Source organism: Scylla paramamosain, unplaced genomic scaffold (assembly GCF_035594125.1).
Source record: "Scylla paramamosain isolate STU-SP2022 unplaced genomic scaffold, ASM3559412v1 Contig4, whole genome shotgun sequence".
Lineage (NCBI taxonomy): Eukaryota > Metazoa > Arthropoda > Malacostraca > Decapoda > Portunidae > Scylla > Scylla paramamosain.
This window is the reverse complement of record NW_026973669.1, coordinates 691,872-709,772: the sequence shown is the minus strand read 5'-3', so window position 1 is coordinate 709,772 and position 17,901 is coordinate 691,872. Positions and strand designations below refer to the sequence as shown.

The 17,901-nt window shown below is 39.3% G+C and overlaps 1 protein-coding gene across 13 annotated transcripts; it reads left to right on the top strand.

The window, feature by feature from the left end:
• The first annotated feature begins 1,719 nt into the window (after positions 1-1,719).
• Positions 1,720-12,456, top strand: LOC135096538 (zinc finger protein 316-like). Of its 13 annotated transcripts, none has more exons than XM_063998093.1 (4): positions 1,815-1,833; positions 4,437-4,526; positions 5,592-5,760; positions 9,640-12,456. In XM_063998093.1, the coding sequence occupies exons 3-4, from the start codon at positions 5,629-5,631 to the stop codon at positions 11,440-11,442; spliced, it is 1,935 nt and encodes a 644-aa protein (XP_063854163.1). In that variant the 5' UTR covers positions 1,815-1,833; positions 4,437-4,526; positions 5,592-5,628; the 3' UTR covers positions 11,443-12,456. The 13 variants fall into 13 exon arrangements, with proteins under 13 accessions (XP_063854165.1, XP_063854169.1, XP_063854163.1 ...); XM_063998090.1 differs by lacking the exon at positions 1,815-1,833 and adding an exon at positions 2,423-2,834; XM_063998100.1 differs by lacking the exon at positions 1,815-1,833 and adding an exon at positions 2,450-2,504 and having other exon boundaries at positions 5,592-5,754; positions 9,582-12,456.
• The last annotated feature ends 5,445 nt before the right edge of the window (positions 12,457-17,901 follow it).

The following is a 17,901-nucleotide window of genomic DNA, read 5'->3' as shown; positions in this document are numbered from 1 at the left end:
ATATATATATATATATATATATATATATATATATATATATATATATATATATATATATATATATATTTTTTTTTTTTTTTTTTTTTTTTTTTTTCTAATTGGACTCCAGATTGTTATCAAATTCATGATGAGGTCTCACTAATATAATATAAAGTTTCCTGAAGTTTTCTTGGTTTAAATAGATAAAAATATCTTCTGATAAGCCCTATTACTCTACTTGCTTTGTTAATTTTTTCATTTTTCATTATGCCCAGATCTTTTTCCATGTCAGCTCTCTCTAAAGATACTACTTGATCTTCGTCCCTCATTGTATACTGACTGTGTTTATATGACTTAGACCTTGACACTGTCGTAATCTTGCACTTCTTAGGGTGAAACTGAAGTGGCCATCTCTCTGACCACTCTTGAAGTCTATTTATGTCATTTTGGAGTGCTACTTGGTCAGTGGAGTTCACTGTCTTTTTGAAGCACTTTGTATCACCATTGCATGATATGTAATGACTGGGTTTTCTTTGTGATTTATATAAAATTGAGTACTGTGTCAGGAATTAATTAGATTACACGAGACAAATACAATATTCTCAGTGTCCCCTTTAATTTAGAGATGACATGATGACTTGTGTTGTTAAGGAAATTCACAGATGAGCTTCACGAGATCATTTTACAGTTATGCTGAAATGCAATAGGGTTGAGGATGAATATGAAGGCAACAAAAGTGTTCGACAACCAAATACCAGACAAATTCATTAAAATCGAGAATGAGGTCATAGCATGTGTTAGAAATACAGTATTTATATAGGAAGAAAAATAGTTTGAGCCTAGAACATGAACAGTAAATCGATAGAAGGATAGGAATAGGATGGAGTGCCTTAAACAAAAAAAAAAAAAAAAAAAATGAGATGAGTAATCCCCCACTCTCAATCAGAGGAAAAGTATACAGGTAACCAGACCATTTAACTAACCTTAATATAGGACTCGGAGAGCTTGGAGCCTACTACTGTACAAAGCATAAATTATTTGTTAAACAGTTATGAAACTATGGTATACCATAAAAAATAAATGAGAGGTAGGATAAGCAAGGGGAGTAGTTAGTATCCATGAAGGAATAAAGAATTGTACCAATATCAAGGGTACTACTGTGTATATCCAAGTATAGAGTTCTTGCTAACATTATAATCAGTGGTTTTGCCACAAAATGTGGCACAACAGACTAGAATGGGTGTTGTGGAATTTTTCATACTAGAAGGGCATGTAGGGATATTAAATGGGGTGATGGTACTACCTGCAGCTTTGGTAACTAAAGGGATTACCGGTATTACACTCAGTTGTATCGGAGTTTAACATAATGCATAAATCTATTATTTCTGCAGCCAAATCTTGAACAGTGAAGCTAGTGGGCATGATAAGAAAAATTAGCTCTCAAATGGTACGGGTAAACTGCCGCTGGAGGCGCCATCGTCGCGGGGAGAGCAAAAATTTAACATCGAGTGGACCGTCCTCCTAGTCAGGATTGCCAGATTGGCGTTTTTTATGCCAAATTCTTATTTATTTATTTATTTATTTATTTATTTATTTTGAATATTTTTACTGTGTCTGGTAGGAAAATCTGTTGTTTGGCATTTTTCTTGGTGTATTCTTGTATTAATCATTATTGTTTTTAAAAAGACATCTGCATCAGGATTATAGATTGAGATTGGAACGATGATTATAATAGTATTTAAATCAAACCGCCCAAACTTTAGCACATCTTTAAAAGTACATTTTCTTTCACTCCTACATTGTCCGCTAATTTTGTAAACATAACTCAGCTGACACAGACGCCCGGTATAGCTGGTACGTTTGTTGCAGGAAATAGTCATATTTCTTTATATCTGCTTGTCTGTTGACTTTTAATGAGTGATGGAGGTGGCCTGAACGTCAGTGTGCTATTAATAATGTCCAGTATTTGTTTTGTGTTAGGAGTCTTCTCAGAACAATAGGTAAGACTGAACCTTTGAGTGACCATTTGGCAGTGTGGGTTGGGTACATATTTTGTCTGACTTGCGACAGAAGTACAAAATTATGTCCATAAAGTGGAAGAGTTCATATGACTCATCCAGAAAATTTAAAGATGAGTGGAAAAAATATAATTAATTATCATGAATCATTGTCATCATTGTAAAGGATGGTGATTTACTAAAGTATTGGAATTAAGTGATGATAGATTTAAATTATATGTAGTTTTATATTAATTATATGTGATATTATTTATTTTGTTAGAAAAAAAATATTGTGCACTATTTACATTACTTTTGTGCTACACACATGTAAAAGTAGAATGCAATAAATTTTGCACATTGAAAATTTAAGTTACCATTTTCTTGGCACACTTAGAAAAAAAATGTTTTTTTGTTACAAAACCTGGCAACTCTGCTCCTACAGAGTCCTTGCTTGGTTTGACTCAGTGGTCTACTGGACTGTGTTGGATGAGGGTGCGGAGAAAACAGTGGCAGATAATGCAGAAAGTACACTTGCCAGGGAATTTATAGAATCTACATCATAATGATAATACGTGAAATCACGCGTAATTGTACAGAATAGTTACACGAGGCGTTGCACTAAGCAAAAGAGAGGCAAAGCCTGATAAAATACAAGGAACAGTACCCTTTCACGTAGATATATTGGCTCACATAGCTCAGTAGTCAGAAAAAATAAATAAATAAATAAAATAAATAAATAAAATACACTTGCCATGATGGGCAACAATATGTTGTCCATCACGCGGCTGTATTGACCCACACAGCTTGTTGTTCTTCAGTTGTAGAGCGACTGTTTGGCAACACTGCAGTACACTGGTGAGCAACTGCTTCCATGCAGTGTGTCTTGGCCTGCACATACACTGTACAGGCACTGAATTGAAATTACACTAGCGTTTCTATCCAAAGGTTAGGTTAGGTTAAATTGGATTGTTTGGTTTGTTAGCTTAGCTTGGGTTGGACCGTTGGATGGATAGGTCAGGTTAAGTAGGGTTTGTTAGGTCAGGCTAAATCGTGTTGGTTAGTTTAGGTTGAGTTTTGATTAATTTAGTTCATTGATTTCATTGCTAATTCCATTGTGTAGGTCATGATTAAGTATATATATATATATATATATATATATATATATATATATATATATATATATATATATATATATATATATATATATATATATATAATTTTTTTTTTTTTTTTTTTTTTTTTTTTAAGGCTTTATGGAAACAAGCCATTTCTAGACATTGTTTATTTCTGGGTAAAATGTAAGTGTTTTTCAAAGTGTGATCAATACAGTGAAGGTATCAAACAGTGAAATTAACGGATTGAATTTAAGTGTAAGCAGACCTAACCCTCAGATGGAATACCAATGTTATTTCAATATTATCCATTTTATGTATTTATCTTATGCATTTAGCCTTCACTACGACATACAAGAATTCGCAATACTCAAAGAAAGGTATGAAATCTTTATGAGCATCTGTCAGAAAGTCATAGAAATTATAGACTTTGCTGTTTGTACTTGGTATTATGCCTTGAGGTGGCTGTAGACCACAAGGAAATACCTCATAGTGGTCAACAATTAACCCTTAAAATCTGGGTGGTTTGTTGAAGCACATTAAATCAATGTATTCCAACTTGAGATAGTACAAAACTAGACACTCATACTGAGACTGACTAGACACAACACACAGGTCACTGATGTTAAGACAGCAGCCGTGCGCCTTAGCAAGAGCACGTAACCTGAGCCTCAATAAGAGTATGAGACAGCCAGCGGGTTCAGAGGGTTAAGGTGAACGACAGCTGTCACAGGGTTAATTAATTATCTGTGTAGTGAAGCGATGTGATATTAATGAAATGACAATCCAAACCTAAGCTAACTTGACCTAACCCTCTGATACAAATGGTATAATTTCTCACTATCTTTTATATATTTATTTTATGCTTTATTTTAAATTGTGATATACTCGTGAAGGGATTAACAGTGAAATTAATGAAGGGAATTACTCTAAACCTAACCTAATCCTCAGATGGAAATGTTAGGTAATGTTATTTCAGTATCCTTTTTTATGTTATGCTTTTTGTTAAATTGTGATATACTCAGTGAAGGGATTAACAGTGAAATTAATGAGGTGAATTTATCTATATCTAATGTAACCTAAACCTAACTTAACCTAATCTAAATATAACCTAACCTAACCTAACCTAATTTAAACCTAACTTCTCTTAACCTAACCTAATGTAAACTTCACTTAACCTAACATCATCATAACCCAACTTTACTTAACCTAACCTAACTTAACCCTGTTACTCAGTGCTTTATGACCTTGATTGTTATTCATTTTCTTCATGTTATTTATTTATTCATTTATTAATGGGCAACAAAGTGCATTTCCACTAATTTAATATATGTATCGGTGCCAGGCATGTTTTAGTCACCTTACTCTGCCTGTTGGAATTGTGCTAACCACCAATGAAGAATTACACATGTGGGTCCTGACAGGCAAGTAACAGGTGAGTAAAAGTCATCCTGTCGAGGCGAGACACACCGATATCACTCACTTCGCTCATCTATGTAAACTTTGCTCATCTCTCTGTAAACTTATAACCCAAACATTCTAGGGTAAGTGTAGCTTCATACAATACATATGTTAATTTTTCTAAGCTTTTATTTAGTATATTCTGGGGTAAATCTAATTTCATACTGTGTATTTATTTTTTGTAAACTTTTATACATTCTGGGGGTAAGTCTGCAGTTTCATACAATACATACATACATGTTGTTGAATCTCTTGTCATCTGGTGGTGTTCTCCAGCTCTGTCATTATGTGTTGACTCACTGCATCTTTTTGTTCTCCCTGGTTGCATTCTTGGTTGCATCTCTTCTGTCACCTGTCAGGGTGGTGATAGCTTCCTGTAATCCTGTTAACTGCTTCCATGTTTATCTTCTTCCCTCATTTATTCCATCTACTTTCTTATTCCCTTCTTTATTTCTTTATTCTTCATTCTTGTCTCGTATTCTTCCTTGTTTTCGCGTGTTTCATTTCTTCTTAACTATTCTTGGGTTACAACAAAAAAGTTCAAGTCACAGGAAGGAGGAAACAAAACCAGGCAAGGAGTTTCTGAGTGTACCAGAAAAAGGGATGAATGATGAACTGGTTAACTCATGCATTAGAGAGGTGGACAGAATAGGGGTGAGTAATGATGACTGGTGGTGTTTCAAGCTGTGTGATGTGCCATAGCTCCTGGATATGGCAGGCAATACCAGTCTCCTTTGGCCATGTCCCCAGATTTAGGGTGGGCACCATGCACAAATCTCCTCCAGCAGTTTCTGTCCCTTGCATCTTTCACTATGCTTCCTAGCAGCTGTGCCACACTTCCCTCCCTTCACCTCACTCCCTGCCTTCCCCTCAATTGTCTTCCCCCAGCTGGTCTTCTCCAGGCTCTATGAATCTTCTTGTGGCCTTTTCTTCCCAGTACATGATCAAGCCATCTAATTTTTTACCTTATCACTCCTGTAATGCATTTCAGTAGTGCAGCACCGCCTCAGTGCAGTGATAATGTGTGGTGTTATTTCAGGCCTTGTGGTGCACCCCAGTCATTGGTTGTAGCAGGCATGGGAGTGGAGGACTTGGCCAGCATCCCGCAGGAGGCCAAGAGTAATGGAAGTGGACCCGTGACACCCCCACCCCCTGGCAGCACACACAACACTGGCCAGAAAGGAAGCACAGAAGACACACCAGTTAGTGTAAACATGCCCTCCAGTGTATGGTGTGTCTGAGGTGTGGTGTTGTCCACTCAGTGTTGTTTGTGGCAGTGTTCCTCAGCCTTTGCCAGGTCCAATGACCCTTCTGTCAGCTCCTCAGAGTCATGTACCCCTGCACCTTTAACAATTGATTATAAAGGAATTATATGAATATTTGATGTTTTCTCTTGTTTTAAGACTGAAAATATATAAATATGTAAAGGTATTAAATTACATGAATCTTTAACATTTTCTCTAGTTTTAAGAGTGGAAATATGTAAATAACAGTATTAGATCTCTATTTTATGCAGAAATTAGCTATTTGCCCCTAAACAATTGTTATACAGGTGCTAAGTGTGTAATAAAACTTTTTTTTTCTTTATGTAGGAGGGACACTGGCCAAGGGCAACAAAAATCCAATAAAAAAAAATATAAAAAAAAAGCCCACTGAGATGTCAGTCCCAGAACAGGGTCCAAAGTGGTAATCAAAATTTGAAGGATAAGTGTCTTGAAACCTGCCTCTTGAAGGAATTCAAATCATAGGAAGGTGGAAATATGGAAGCAGGCAGGGAGTTCCAGAGTTTACCAGAGAAAGGAATGAATGATTGAGAATACTGGTGTAGGCATTGGCTGAGATCTGTTAGCTACTCTGCTACATCACACAGTTGCTCTTAAATATATCAGTTCTTTTTACTCTTTATTGAAATTCAAGTATTAAGTGTGGATTATTTAGCTCATCAAACCATGCAGTGCTGTGAATGGTTCGGGTTTTACAATAATAAATGGCTTGAATTTTACATAAATATCACAACATCTGACAACATAGCTTTGCGGCTTTATCATTTAGGTTGACTACCCAGCTGATCGGTAGGGTCGTGACTTGGGGTCAGAGAGAGGGGTGGCTTAGCCTCTTGAGGAACGCTCCCATGATGGAAGCAACTCCCAAGTGCTTGCGTGTTCTTCACAGCTGGGAGGAGGAACTTATTTACAACAAAAATAAATATATTTAGAAGAGAAGGGCCAGTAGAAGTCTTATCATTACATCCTCCAGAGCAATAGCTCCAACAGCCAAAGGCACTAATGTGAGTGAGATGACACTGTGATGAATCTCCTCTGCCCCAAATCGAGATTACATGAAACAATTACCACAAACAAATAAATTATAGAAAAATTATTCACACAGTATCATACAATACTGAAAGAGAGAGAGAGAGAGAGAGAGAGAGAGAGAGAGAGAGAGAGAGAGGACAATTGCCTGTCCTTTCCACCAAGGTGTTAAACCGATAATAATTGGTCCTGTAGAGACACAGCAATGCAACTCATGGGGAATTTCTCTACTCAGCTAATACCCAAATGTTCTTCAAGCAGTGAAAACACTATAGTTGTAGTGACAAGATTTTTAAAGGTGTTTCTATAGTTCTAGTAAAATTAACAAGATTTCTTCTTTATTAACAGCAGAAACACTCATGAGAACCCAGCTTATTATTTTTGTGGCCCTATTCTGAAACACTCCTTTGCTGCACCTTCACTACTTTCCAAAGGCTACAGTTGAAGTGACATGTTTTTAAAGGTGTTTCTATGGTTCTAGTGACAGATTAACTAGGTTTCTTCATTATAAACAGGAGAAACACTTGAGAATCCGGCTAATCATCTCTCTGGCTTTGGAAAACAGTTATGGTGAGAGCATTTCAGAATAGTGGCCAGAGTGTTTGTGAGAAGTGTTGTTGTGTAGTGAATGTTGTATTAGTTGGATGTCAGTTTTTCCTGACTTCAACAAGACTTTGGGGGCTCAGGGATGTTCTTAAGGGGGCACTGATTGCCCACAGGTGTGGAGGTCTGTATATCAATTATTTAGGATAGAACAGCTACTTTCTGGTTGTAAAAGAGACCTAATACTTTTATTCATATATTTTCAGTCTTAAAACTAGAGAAAAACATCAAATATTCATGTAATTCTTTGGTAATCGATCATCCATGAAGTGTTTGTGCATGAAATTGTGAGCAGCTCTTGAAAGAGTGCATGGACTCAGCAAAGGTTGAGGAGCACAGAAACAGGACACAGCAGCTGGGAGTGTGTGCTGTGGAAGTGAGTTGCCTGAGAGGGGCATGAGGGGTGATGTGATGGGACGGGTGAGAGCAGTGAGAGTGTGTGTGTGAGATGTGCTATGTAGTGGGAGGAGAAGCACACACAGATGGCTTGGCTGTGTTGAGAAGAAGAGTGAAGAGTTTGTAAAGACAGGATGTGTGAGCTGATGATGATGATGATAGGAGAGAAAGATGGAGGGATAGGATAGAGGAGAGGTAGAGACTGAAGGTGGAAGGAGCATAAGAAAGTAAGGGTTGGTGCAGGAAACCATCAAGCCTTTATGTGGCATTCCCTGTATGAAACATGCCTGTCTATTTCCACCTGTCATCCCTATCCATAAATTTATGTAATCTTTCAAAGCTCCCTACTGGCTCAACACTAACAAACTGATTGCTGAGTCCATTCCAAAGATCATTCCTTCCTATCTCTCTTGAACCTAAATTTTTCAAGATTGAACCCATTATTTCTTGTTCTCTCCCACTTACTGACCCTGAAAATTTTTACTTACATTACACTTGTTATGTCTCCTGTACCACATCAAGAGTCCTGTCAGGTCCCCTTTAGTCACCCTTGTTATGTCTCCTGTACCACTTAAAGACTTCCATCAGCTCCCCTCTTAACTTACACCTCTCTAAGGAATGGAGAGGATAAAGGGATAGATAGGATAGATAAGGGGACTGAGCAAGCAGGGAGGAAGTGTTTAAATAGGGGGAAGTAGGGGCTTTCCTGCTGTCATGACTCCCTGAAAAGGATGTGTTCTGTGAGGAGTGAGGCATCAGAGAGCTAGATTTATTTATTCATTTCCTTCTTTCTTCCTTCTTTTCTTTCTTTCTTTATTTATTTACTTTATGTAAGATGTGCATTGGCCTAGAGCAACTAAAACTAAAACTAGTCGCTAAAGGAAAAGCCAAAGAGATTATCCAAAAATAGAGAAGTGTCGTAAGTGTCTTGGGACCTCCCTCTTGAAAGAATTTAAGCCACAGGAAGAGGAGAATACAGAGGCAGGCAGGGAGTTCCAGTGTTTACCAGTGAAAGGGACGAAAGATTGAGAATACTGGTTAACTCCTGCATAGACAGAGAGAAATAGGGATGAAAGTAGAAATATTATCAAAATTGGTATTTATACTAATATGCTTGTGTGTGTGTGTGTGTGTGTGTTAGTGGTGACATTTTGTTCAAATAAACTTACTTTATATGATCCTTTTTGACTTTCTTTAGAAACTGGTACTCTCTCTCTCTCTCTCTCTCTCCCCCTCTCTCTCTCTCTCTCTCTCTCTCCCCCCCCTCTCTCTCTCTCTCTCTCTCTCTCTCTCTCTCTCTCTCTCTCTCTCTCTCTCTCTCTCTCTCTCTCTCTCTCTCTCTCTCTCTCTCTCTCTCTCTCTCTCTCTCTCTCTCTCTCTCTCTCTCTCTCTCTCTCTCTCTCTCTCTCTCTCTCTCTCTCTCTCTCTCTCTCCCCAGTAAAGTGAGGGCTGGGGTACTTTCTCTTCTCCATCAGGGCCAAGAGGCTGAGAGAGTGGTGTGAGTGAGTGAGAGTGAGAGTTGTGTGCCTTGTCTTCACTCTAACCTGGTATAAGAAATGCATGAAGAAGCAAAAAACATGAACTATTTTGACAGTTTAGAAAAGTGTTAATTCTCAGGTAAAAAAAACACTCACACACTTGGACCTTTACCAGGTTCAAGTTTTGTCAATAGTATGTTTGTATGTGTGTGCATTTCTTATACCAGGTTATTTTCCCAGGAGTATCTCCTCACCACTCCTGTGCCCCTCTGTCCCTGAGTCACCCATGCCTCCCCAGGGCGTCCCCAGTGGTGCCGTGTGCCTGACGTGTGGGAGTCCTGGCGCCTGTGTCAGTGTGTACAGCCGAGTGGACAACGTGGAGCCGCTGCTCAGCCTGCTGGGCCACACCCTGCGGCGGCCGGCAGGGGATATTGCCCTGCACAGTGACGTGGTGTGTGGCCGCTGCCATGCACACTTCAGGCTCATGCACCGCCTCATGTCCCGGCTGGCCCGGCTGGCCCGGCAGACAACGCTTGGATTTAACCGCACTGCTCGCTGGTTCACCAGGCAGCAGCAGCAGCAGCAGCAGCAGCAGCAGCAGCTGGAGGAGGAGGAGGAGAAGTGCCTGTTAGTGGTGGATGGGGCTGGAGTGGATGGCAGTGCAGGTGGCATCGTGGGTCGGGCACTGGCCATGGCAGGCAGTGCTGGTGCCAGGCAGGCCAGGCCGGGGCGTGGCAGCAGTGCAGAGCGCAGGTTTGAGTGTCCTGTGTGCAGCAAGAAGTTTGTGGCATACAGCCACCGCGTGGAGCACATGCTGGTGCACACTGGGGAACGTGCCTTCCAGTGCGGCGACTGTGGTTTCCAAGCGTCTACCAAGTCCAACCTGGCACGGCACCGGCAGCGCCACAGCCAGGAGAGCCGCTGCCACCTGTGTGGCAAGACCCTGGCCAACAAATTCTCCCTCAAGGAGCACCTGCGGACGCACAGCGAGGAGCGGCCCCACCGCTGTGGCCAGTGTGGCAAGGCCTTCCTGCGTCGCCGAGAGCTGCGCGTGCATGAGCGTGGGCATGGCGTGGGCGAAGCACCGTGCCACGAATGCCCTGAGTGCCACAAGACCTTTGCGCTGCGCTCCCGCCTGGCACGCCACTCACTGGTGCACCGCCAGGACAAGCAGTTTGTGTGTGGCGTCTGCAAGAAGGAGTTTTCACGCAAGGATGACCTAAAGTGCCATGAGCGCGTCCACACCGGGGAGAAACCGTACTCCTGCCACCACTGTGGCCGTGCCTTCCGCTACGCCTCAAACTGCCGCAGCCACATGCGCATGCACCAGCGCTTGGGCCTTGCCTGCCGCCACTGCAACATGACCTTCCCCACGCAGGGCAAGTATGCCACACATCTCAAGTCACGCAACCACCGCCGACGGTGTGAGGCAGAGGAGGCGGAGGCAGTGGAGGAGGAGGTGGATGAGGGCATGACAGGAGTGGTGGATGTGCCTGAGGTGAGCTGTGGTGTGTGTGGCATGGCCTTCGAGACCCTGGACCAGTTGTCGGCGCACACCCTGGCCTCGCACATCACCACTCCAATGCTGCCTGATGCTGCAGACACCAGCATCATCATCTCTGGCATGGGTGTGGACGGTGGTGACCGGGTGGTGTCTTTCAGCCAGCTGGAGGGTGTGAGTGTGGTGGTAGAGGTGGATAGGGATGCAACACCCTTACCCATGCCTCTCCCTCACCCCTCCCCACCCTCCACGGCCCTTCTAGCCAGCGATGAGGAGCCCCCTCCTCCCTCCCCAGCACTCCTGCCCTTTACTCAGGTGGGAGAGGGAGTAGGGGGCACCATCTTGGCTTCTCTGGCAGATGGTGATGAGATGGTAGTGTGTACAAGGGAAGAGGAGGAGATGGGAGCTGGTCACCATGCTATCACTGCACCCATCACCACAGCTGTCACCACAGCTGTCACTGCAGCTGTGACTGCCACCACCACAACCTACAGCAACACCAGCACCATCACCACCACAGTTTCACCACCACTACAGCAACAGACGGTCACCATTCTCAACCCTGTTTTTAAGCTTGCTGACTGGGATCCAAATGAGTGAGTGAGTGAGTGTGTATGTGTGTGTGTGTATCAATGGTATTGATACACACACAGTGTGTTTCTCAGTGGTATTGAGAAATGCTTTGCTTTCTCACCATGACTATTTTCAAAGGCCACAGAGATAATTAGCTTGGGTTCTCAAGAGTTTCTCCTGTTAACAATGTGGAATTCTTGTTAATCTGTCTCCAAGATCATAAAAACATCCTTAAAAAATAGTCTTTTCAAAGTAGTGGAGATTTGCAAGAGTATTTCTCCTGCTAATAATGTAGAATTTTTGTCAGTCTATCTCTAGAACCATGAAAAACATCCTTAAAAACCTGTGAACTTCACCTTAACTATTTTCAAAGGCCACAGAGATGATTAGCTGGGTTCTCAAAACTGTTTATCTTATTCATAATGTTGAAATCTTGCTAGTCTGTCTCTAGAACTATAAAACACCCTTATAAACCTATTTAACTTTAACAAGAGCCTCTTGGAAGTAGCGGAAGGATGGACAGAAGTGTTTCGGAATATGGGATTATCTCCTTACATCCACTCACAATTTTACTCCTTCACCACACATACCTCCTCTGCCTGCAAATTGAGGTCTTGAACTAAGGTGGTCAGGCTGGTGGTCCATGTGTGAGTGGCTTATTGTTGGCTGTGCTTGGTCTTTCATGGGTATTTCATGTGTGATTCATTAGGATCACTAGTACGTCGGCAGCTGTGGTGTGCCTCAGCTTCTGGGGTGTAGTAGGGCAGTCCATGAGACCTGTCCCTTTCCACCAGGGGTCGACAGGGCCAAGAGTGTGAATGATGGGTGTGTGTGTGTGTGGTGTCTTGTCTGTGCCGCCCCGTGAGGAAGGTATGGAGGTAGATAGTATGACGCAATCATCAGTCATCATAAATATTGCACAGTTCAGTGAAGTAATGCAGACCTTATTTTTATATTATTTATAGCAGTGGTTGCATATGTATCTATAATCTATAATAACCTATTTTTATATTACACTAAACTTTAAAAAATTTCCAGATATATGATAGTATTCCTTGATCCTATTCTCCCAGGGGTTGACAGGGCTGAGAGTGTGTGTGTGTGTGTGTGTGTGTGTGTGTGTGTGTGTGTGTGTGTGTGTGTGTGTGTGTGTGTGTGGTGCCTCATCTGGACCACCCTGTGTGGGATTGCTAGTGTCACAAAACAGTGTGGCATGAAAAGTGCTTAGGTGTGTTTTCTGTGTACGTGTGGCCTGGGAGCAGACGATGTTCACACTATGTTTCACAAAGCTGAAATACTGTGTGAATTCAAAGACTTTTTATTTTTATTTATTTTTTTATTTTTTTTTAATAATACAAGACATGGACCTTGAAATGTATATCCATGAAAAGACTAGTGCCTCATTACATGGGAAAGGGAAGCATAAAGCAGAAATATCACACTTTATTTCATATGGGTGGCCTGAAATATTGTGTGAATGAAAACAAAGTGTTAATGTAGCTCATTTTTCAATAATACACAAGCCATGCTAAGATCAGTGTCTCAGTACCATCAAATATTAAGAAGAGAAGCATAAGATATAAAATTCACACTGATTTGTTAGCATGAGCTGAAATGTAAGAGATAAAGTGTTGTCAACTTTATTTTATATGTTCATGAGATTTCAGTTTTGAAATGGGTATCTATGCAAAGGTAGTTGTGCCCTGAGTATCATCTTATCTAAATAATTTAAATTACAAGTAAGAGGTGCATAAAACTGATTTTCTAATCTTTCCATTGGGTGATGAGGAATGTTGAGTGATGTGTGTTTTGTCACTGGTTCATGTAAATTTGACTCTTTCATTTCATTCGGTCATGTTGAACTTAACCTCACAGTCACAGGACTAAATTAACCAGAAGTGGAATAATATTTGCATATTTCATGGGTACAGGTGCATTCATTTTGACCTACCTGGATATAGAAATAGCAGCAGCAGCTTTTTTTTTTTTTTTTTTTTTTTCTTACTGAAGCATTTTTCATTATGGCCATGCCCTCATAGGAACCTTCATAAAGGTAATGTTTGCAAAATTCATTTAGATTGTCAAACAAATAATTACATATATGAAAATTACATTTGTCTCTTAGTAGGGATCAAAATGACACACTCAGCAGGTTATCACCTGACAATAACTTAAATTTTGATAGCATACAAGTATCTCTCATGATTCCCTTGCCCCTGTAAAATATTTAATTTCCAGTTCTTTAATCAAGTAAGCAGAATTAATGCATACCAAAAAATAAAATGTCTAGCTGCATTATAAGCTCTATTGTCCTTCATTTGATGTGTTACTTCATCTATTACTGCACCTACAACCTGCACATCTAATACTTGATAAAGAAGCAATTTTCTGAGTAGTATTTCAATATGTTTATATATCGTCACCCCTTGCAGCTAAGTGCTATCTATCAATAACCCTGCATCAGGTACCAAGTCTTGTGTAACCAGCTCAGGATGTAGGTACCACAAAAATAATTGGTCTTACGGTTAATAACACTACAGTATGCATAAATTTTAAACTACTAAAGTATTTGAAACAATAACACACTTAAGATATCAACATGTACACCTAAAGCCAGCAATACTGCATGTTGCTATTTAAATTGCATCAAGTTTTAATCTGTGAAGGTGTGTGTAACACTGATAGATGAGATTTAAAGAATCTTGAACATGTACATCATTTCCTGGTGATTTAATAATTTATCATAGGATATTATAGAATATAAAGCATCTACATATAAAAATACAGAAGCATTTCCTTTTAATTTTTTAAATTTATTAAACAAGTATTAAGGCACATGGATCAAGTTCTCTCTCTCTCTCTCTCTCTCTCTCTCTCTCTCTCTCTCTCTCTCTCTCTCTCTCTCTCTCTCTCTCTCTCTCTCTCTCTCTCTCTCTCTCTCTCTTTTATATATATATATATATATATATATATATATATATATATATATATATATATATATATATATATATATATATATATATATATATATGTATATATTGCATTAAGGTAAATAAAAGATAGTTCTTGAAATGTTTAAAAAGTTACTTGAGAACATGTGTTGCATAACAATCTATCTTGCTGTATTAGAAAAATATTAATAAATAAAAAAACAGAAAAGTCACAGTGTGGAAAGAGCCGTGGACTGGATGCAGCAGCATGGTTTACATTAAATTTTGATGTGCCTTGTGTTATGCTTAGCTACATGTATGTCTAAGTGTAGTGTGTGGGTTATTGTAGTGTTGGTATTTCCAATGAGGGAATGAATATGTATGTGGTGTGCAGTGCAGTTGTTAATATCAGAAATGTAGGGATATGTAAGTAACTGAAGAGGAAAGGAGACATAGAGTTAAAGATAAGAATCAACTGTCAAATTAGAGACAGACAGATGAATAGGAGTTCAAGTCCCTGTTTACCTCCAAGTCAAGGGACCACATAGGTATATCAGTGGTCTCTCAGCACAGACAGCAAACCCTTAGAGGAAGACTGTGAGTATGTCTGAGTGGAACACCATTGGGGACATGTGAGTGTGATTGCCATTATTTGAAAATAATTCAAGACTTTTCCACTACGAGTATTTACAGCAACATCATATTTGAACTTGTATAAATATTTTCCTTAAAAAAATAAGCCAAGATATATATATATATATATATATATATATATATATATATATATATATATATATATATATATACACACACACACCCAAAAGATTAAAGGAAAATAAACAGAACATAAAACTTATACTCCTCCCCAATTAAAACAAAGGATAACCAAGAACTTGAATGAGTAATAGGGAAAATAAAAAAAAGTGTCTTATCAATAACTTAAAACCTGTCTTGTTATGAAAAAAGAAAAAAAGGAAGACAGTATTACACCTTCTTCCAAACTTATCTACACTATCAAATCTATTGAAATATGCAATTCTCTTCTCTTGTCAAAGGTAAGTTTTCAAGCTAAAATGTTTGATACCAAAACTAAAATATACAATACCAAACAAACACAACAAACACGTCTGTATTACAGAAGTGTCAATATAGTAACCTGAAAGAAAGCAGCATACAAAGAACATGATATATTAAACAAAATGTGCATAACGCTCACCAATGGATAGTTAATGGCAGGAGAGAGCATGGTAGGTATGGAAAAGGCGAGAGGTTGTGTGGTTCTCTTCCAGTGATCACAAACTCACCCCTGCACATCTGAATCATTGTACATCACCATACAGTCTGGATGTGTTGGCAGGAGGGTGCAGGAAGGCACGCATTTTATATTTTGTGATTTTATTCGTCCCGGACCAGAGCTTGTATCATTGGATTTTTGTGCTCACATAAAGAAGATAATCCTTAATCTACTCACTTGGTATGGTCAATTTCTCATGTATCGGATGCCCATGTAACTGGCCCTCTCTGTACTGACTTGCCTTCAATATCACCTAACAGTTTCCATGATAATCAGTTAAATTCTCCTTACTAAATAAACTCAAAGGCTCTCTCTCTCAAAAAAAAAAAAAAAAAAAAAAAAATATGGGGTCTTCAAAAAAAAAAAAAATACTGACTTAAAGTTATCTATTACCTTCACTGTAAAGACTCTCAGTAATGGTGCAGTTGTGACACTTTATTTTCACATACCTTGAAGATTGCTGACATACTACAAACACAGACCATATTGGATTCCTCCAGTTTCTGCTGATGACTAGACGAGATGTTCTGGCATTCTTGATGGTGCCAAGTCTTGCAGTGATCACATTCAATCATGCTGTCACCTTCCTCACATTGCAGCCTCCAATGACAAAATGCAATGAAAACAGCAGTATGTACATTACCTTTAGGTTGGCAGATACCATGAGGGAGCATTTCCATTTTGCCATTTTTTATGCAACTAGCCAAATGATGTCTCATCTTGCTTTGCTTTCAGACACAACAACTGGGACTGAACCTAAAACATTGAGCAGTTACATTAGCGATGGCAAAAAGTCTACAGTCATAAGATCCACTTTGCTGCTTGCACTTAGCTATCTGAAGTGTAATTGAGGTGTTACCTTCCAAACACATCAAAGAAAAGAGGCTGTTACTTTTTAACAATATTAGGAACTTCACTATTTTTTGTGCAAACTGCCATAAGAGTTAATAATTCCTGGCTTAACAATACCCAAAACAGAACTGTTCAAAGTAAGCCAATGATTTTTAACATTAATTATTTGAACAACTGGAAAATCTTTGGTACAATATCCATTTTTTTTTTTTTATGTAGATGGGACACCATAAAAAAAAATAGATATAAGAGATGCCAGTTCCTGAACAGGATCCAAAGTGGTAGTCAAAAATTGAAAGATAAGTGTTTTGAAACCTCCCTCTTGAAGAAGTTCAAGTCATAGGAAGTTGGAAATTACAGAAGCAGGCAGGAAGTTCCAGAGTTTACCAAAGAAAGGGATGAATGATTGAAAATACTGGTTAACTCTTGCATTAGAGAGGTGGGCAGAATAGGGGTGAGAGAAAAAAGACAGTCTTGTGCAGTGAGGCTATGAAAGGATGGGAGGCATGCAGTTAACAAGATCAGAAGAGCAGTTAGCATGAAAATAGTGGTAGAAGACAGATAGAGATGCAACACTGTGGTGATGAGAAAGAGGCTGAAGACAGTCAGTTAGAAGAGAAGAGTTAATGACAAAAAACTTTTGTTTCACCCTGTCTAGTGTTATGAGCAGAATCCCACCAGACATGTGAAGCATACCCCATACATGGACAGATAAGGCCCCATGTACAGAGTTAGCAGCTGGAAGGGTGAGAAAAACTATTGAAAATGTCTCAAAATGCCTAACTTCATAGAAGCTGTTTTAGCTAGAGGACCCTTGTAAAATAACTGTGCTTTGAAATCCCATGATATGAGGAAAATGGTTTGCCAAAAGTGACTGAGCAGCATCAATAACAGTGTCACTTAGCCATTCATAGTGACTGGAGAGAATCCTTGTTATTTCCTCTTGATTTTTCACACTGCAGTGCATCTCAGAGGCTTCAGAGGATACACTGGTTCTGTTAGGTGACAACAGTGATGCTTGATGCTTGATTCAGGGTTGGTGGTCTTCCTCTTTCTCTCCAGTGTTGTGGTATTGCAATCTGAATATCAAGGAACCATGTTGATAATTGTACTTAGCGAAAAGATAAATTGTTCTAGGAGAGATTCATCAGATGTAATCAAAATGTTCCATGAATACTCTAACATAAAGTTGTATAGAAAAGAGAGGTTTACAAGAATCAACATGAATTGACCGATTTGCAGTCAGCTTACTATTCAGTCATAAACAAAATAATACTAACAAATGTAATTAAACAAATACAAAAAAAGATTTATAACATTTAAAGTTTTCTTGATCCACATCACACTAACACTTCTGGATAATCTTTATCCTCTTAATAAGGATCCACTGATCTACAAGTGGCACCTCAG

What these genes read in the sequence shown, in the direction of transcription:
- LOC135096538 (XM_063998088.1), top strand. Translation starts at nt 3,371, where the DNA reads ATGGAATACCAATGTTATTTCAATATTATCCATTTTATGTATTTATCT. An exon ending in TTCGCAATACTCAAAGAAAG is followed by an intron (nt 3,472 to 5,591) that starts GTATGAAATCTT and finishes GTGTTATTTCAG; the next exon opens with GCCTTGTGGTGCACCCCAGT. An exon ending in CAGAAGACACACCAGTTAGT is followed by an intron (nt 5,761 to 9,639) that starts GTAAACATGCCC and finishes ATGCCTCCCCAG; the next exon opens with GGCGTCCCCAGTGGTGCCGT.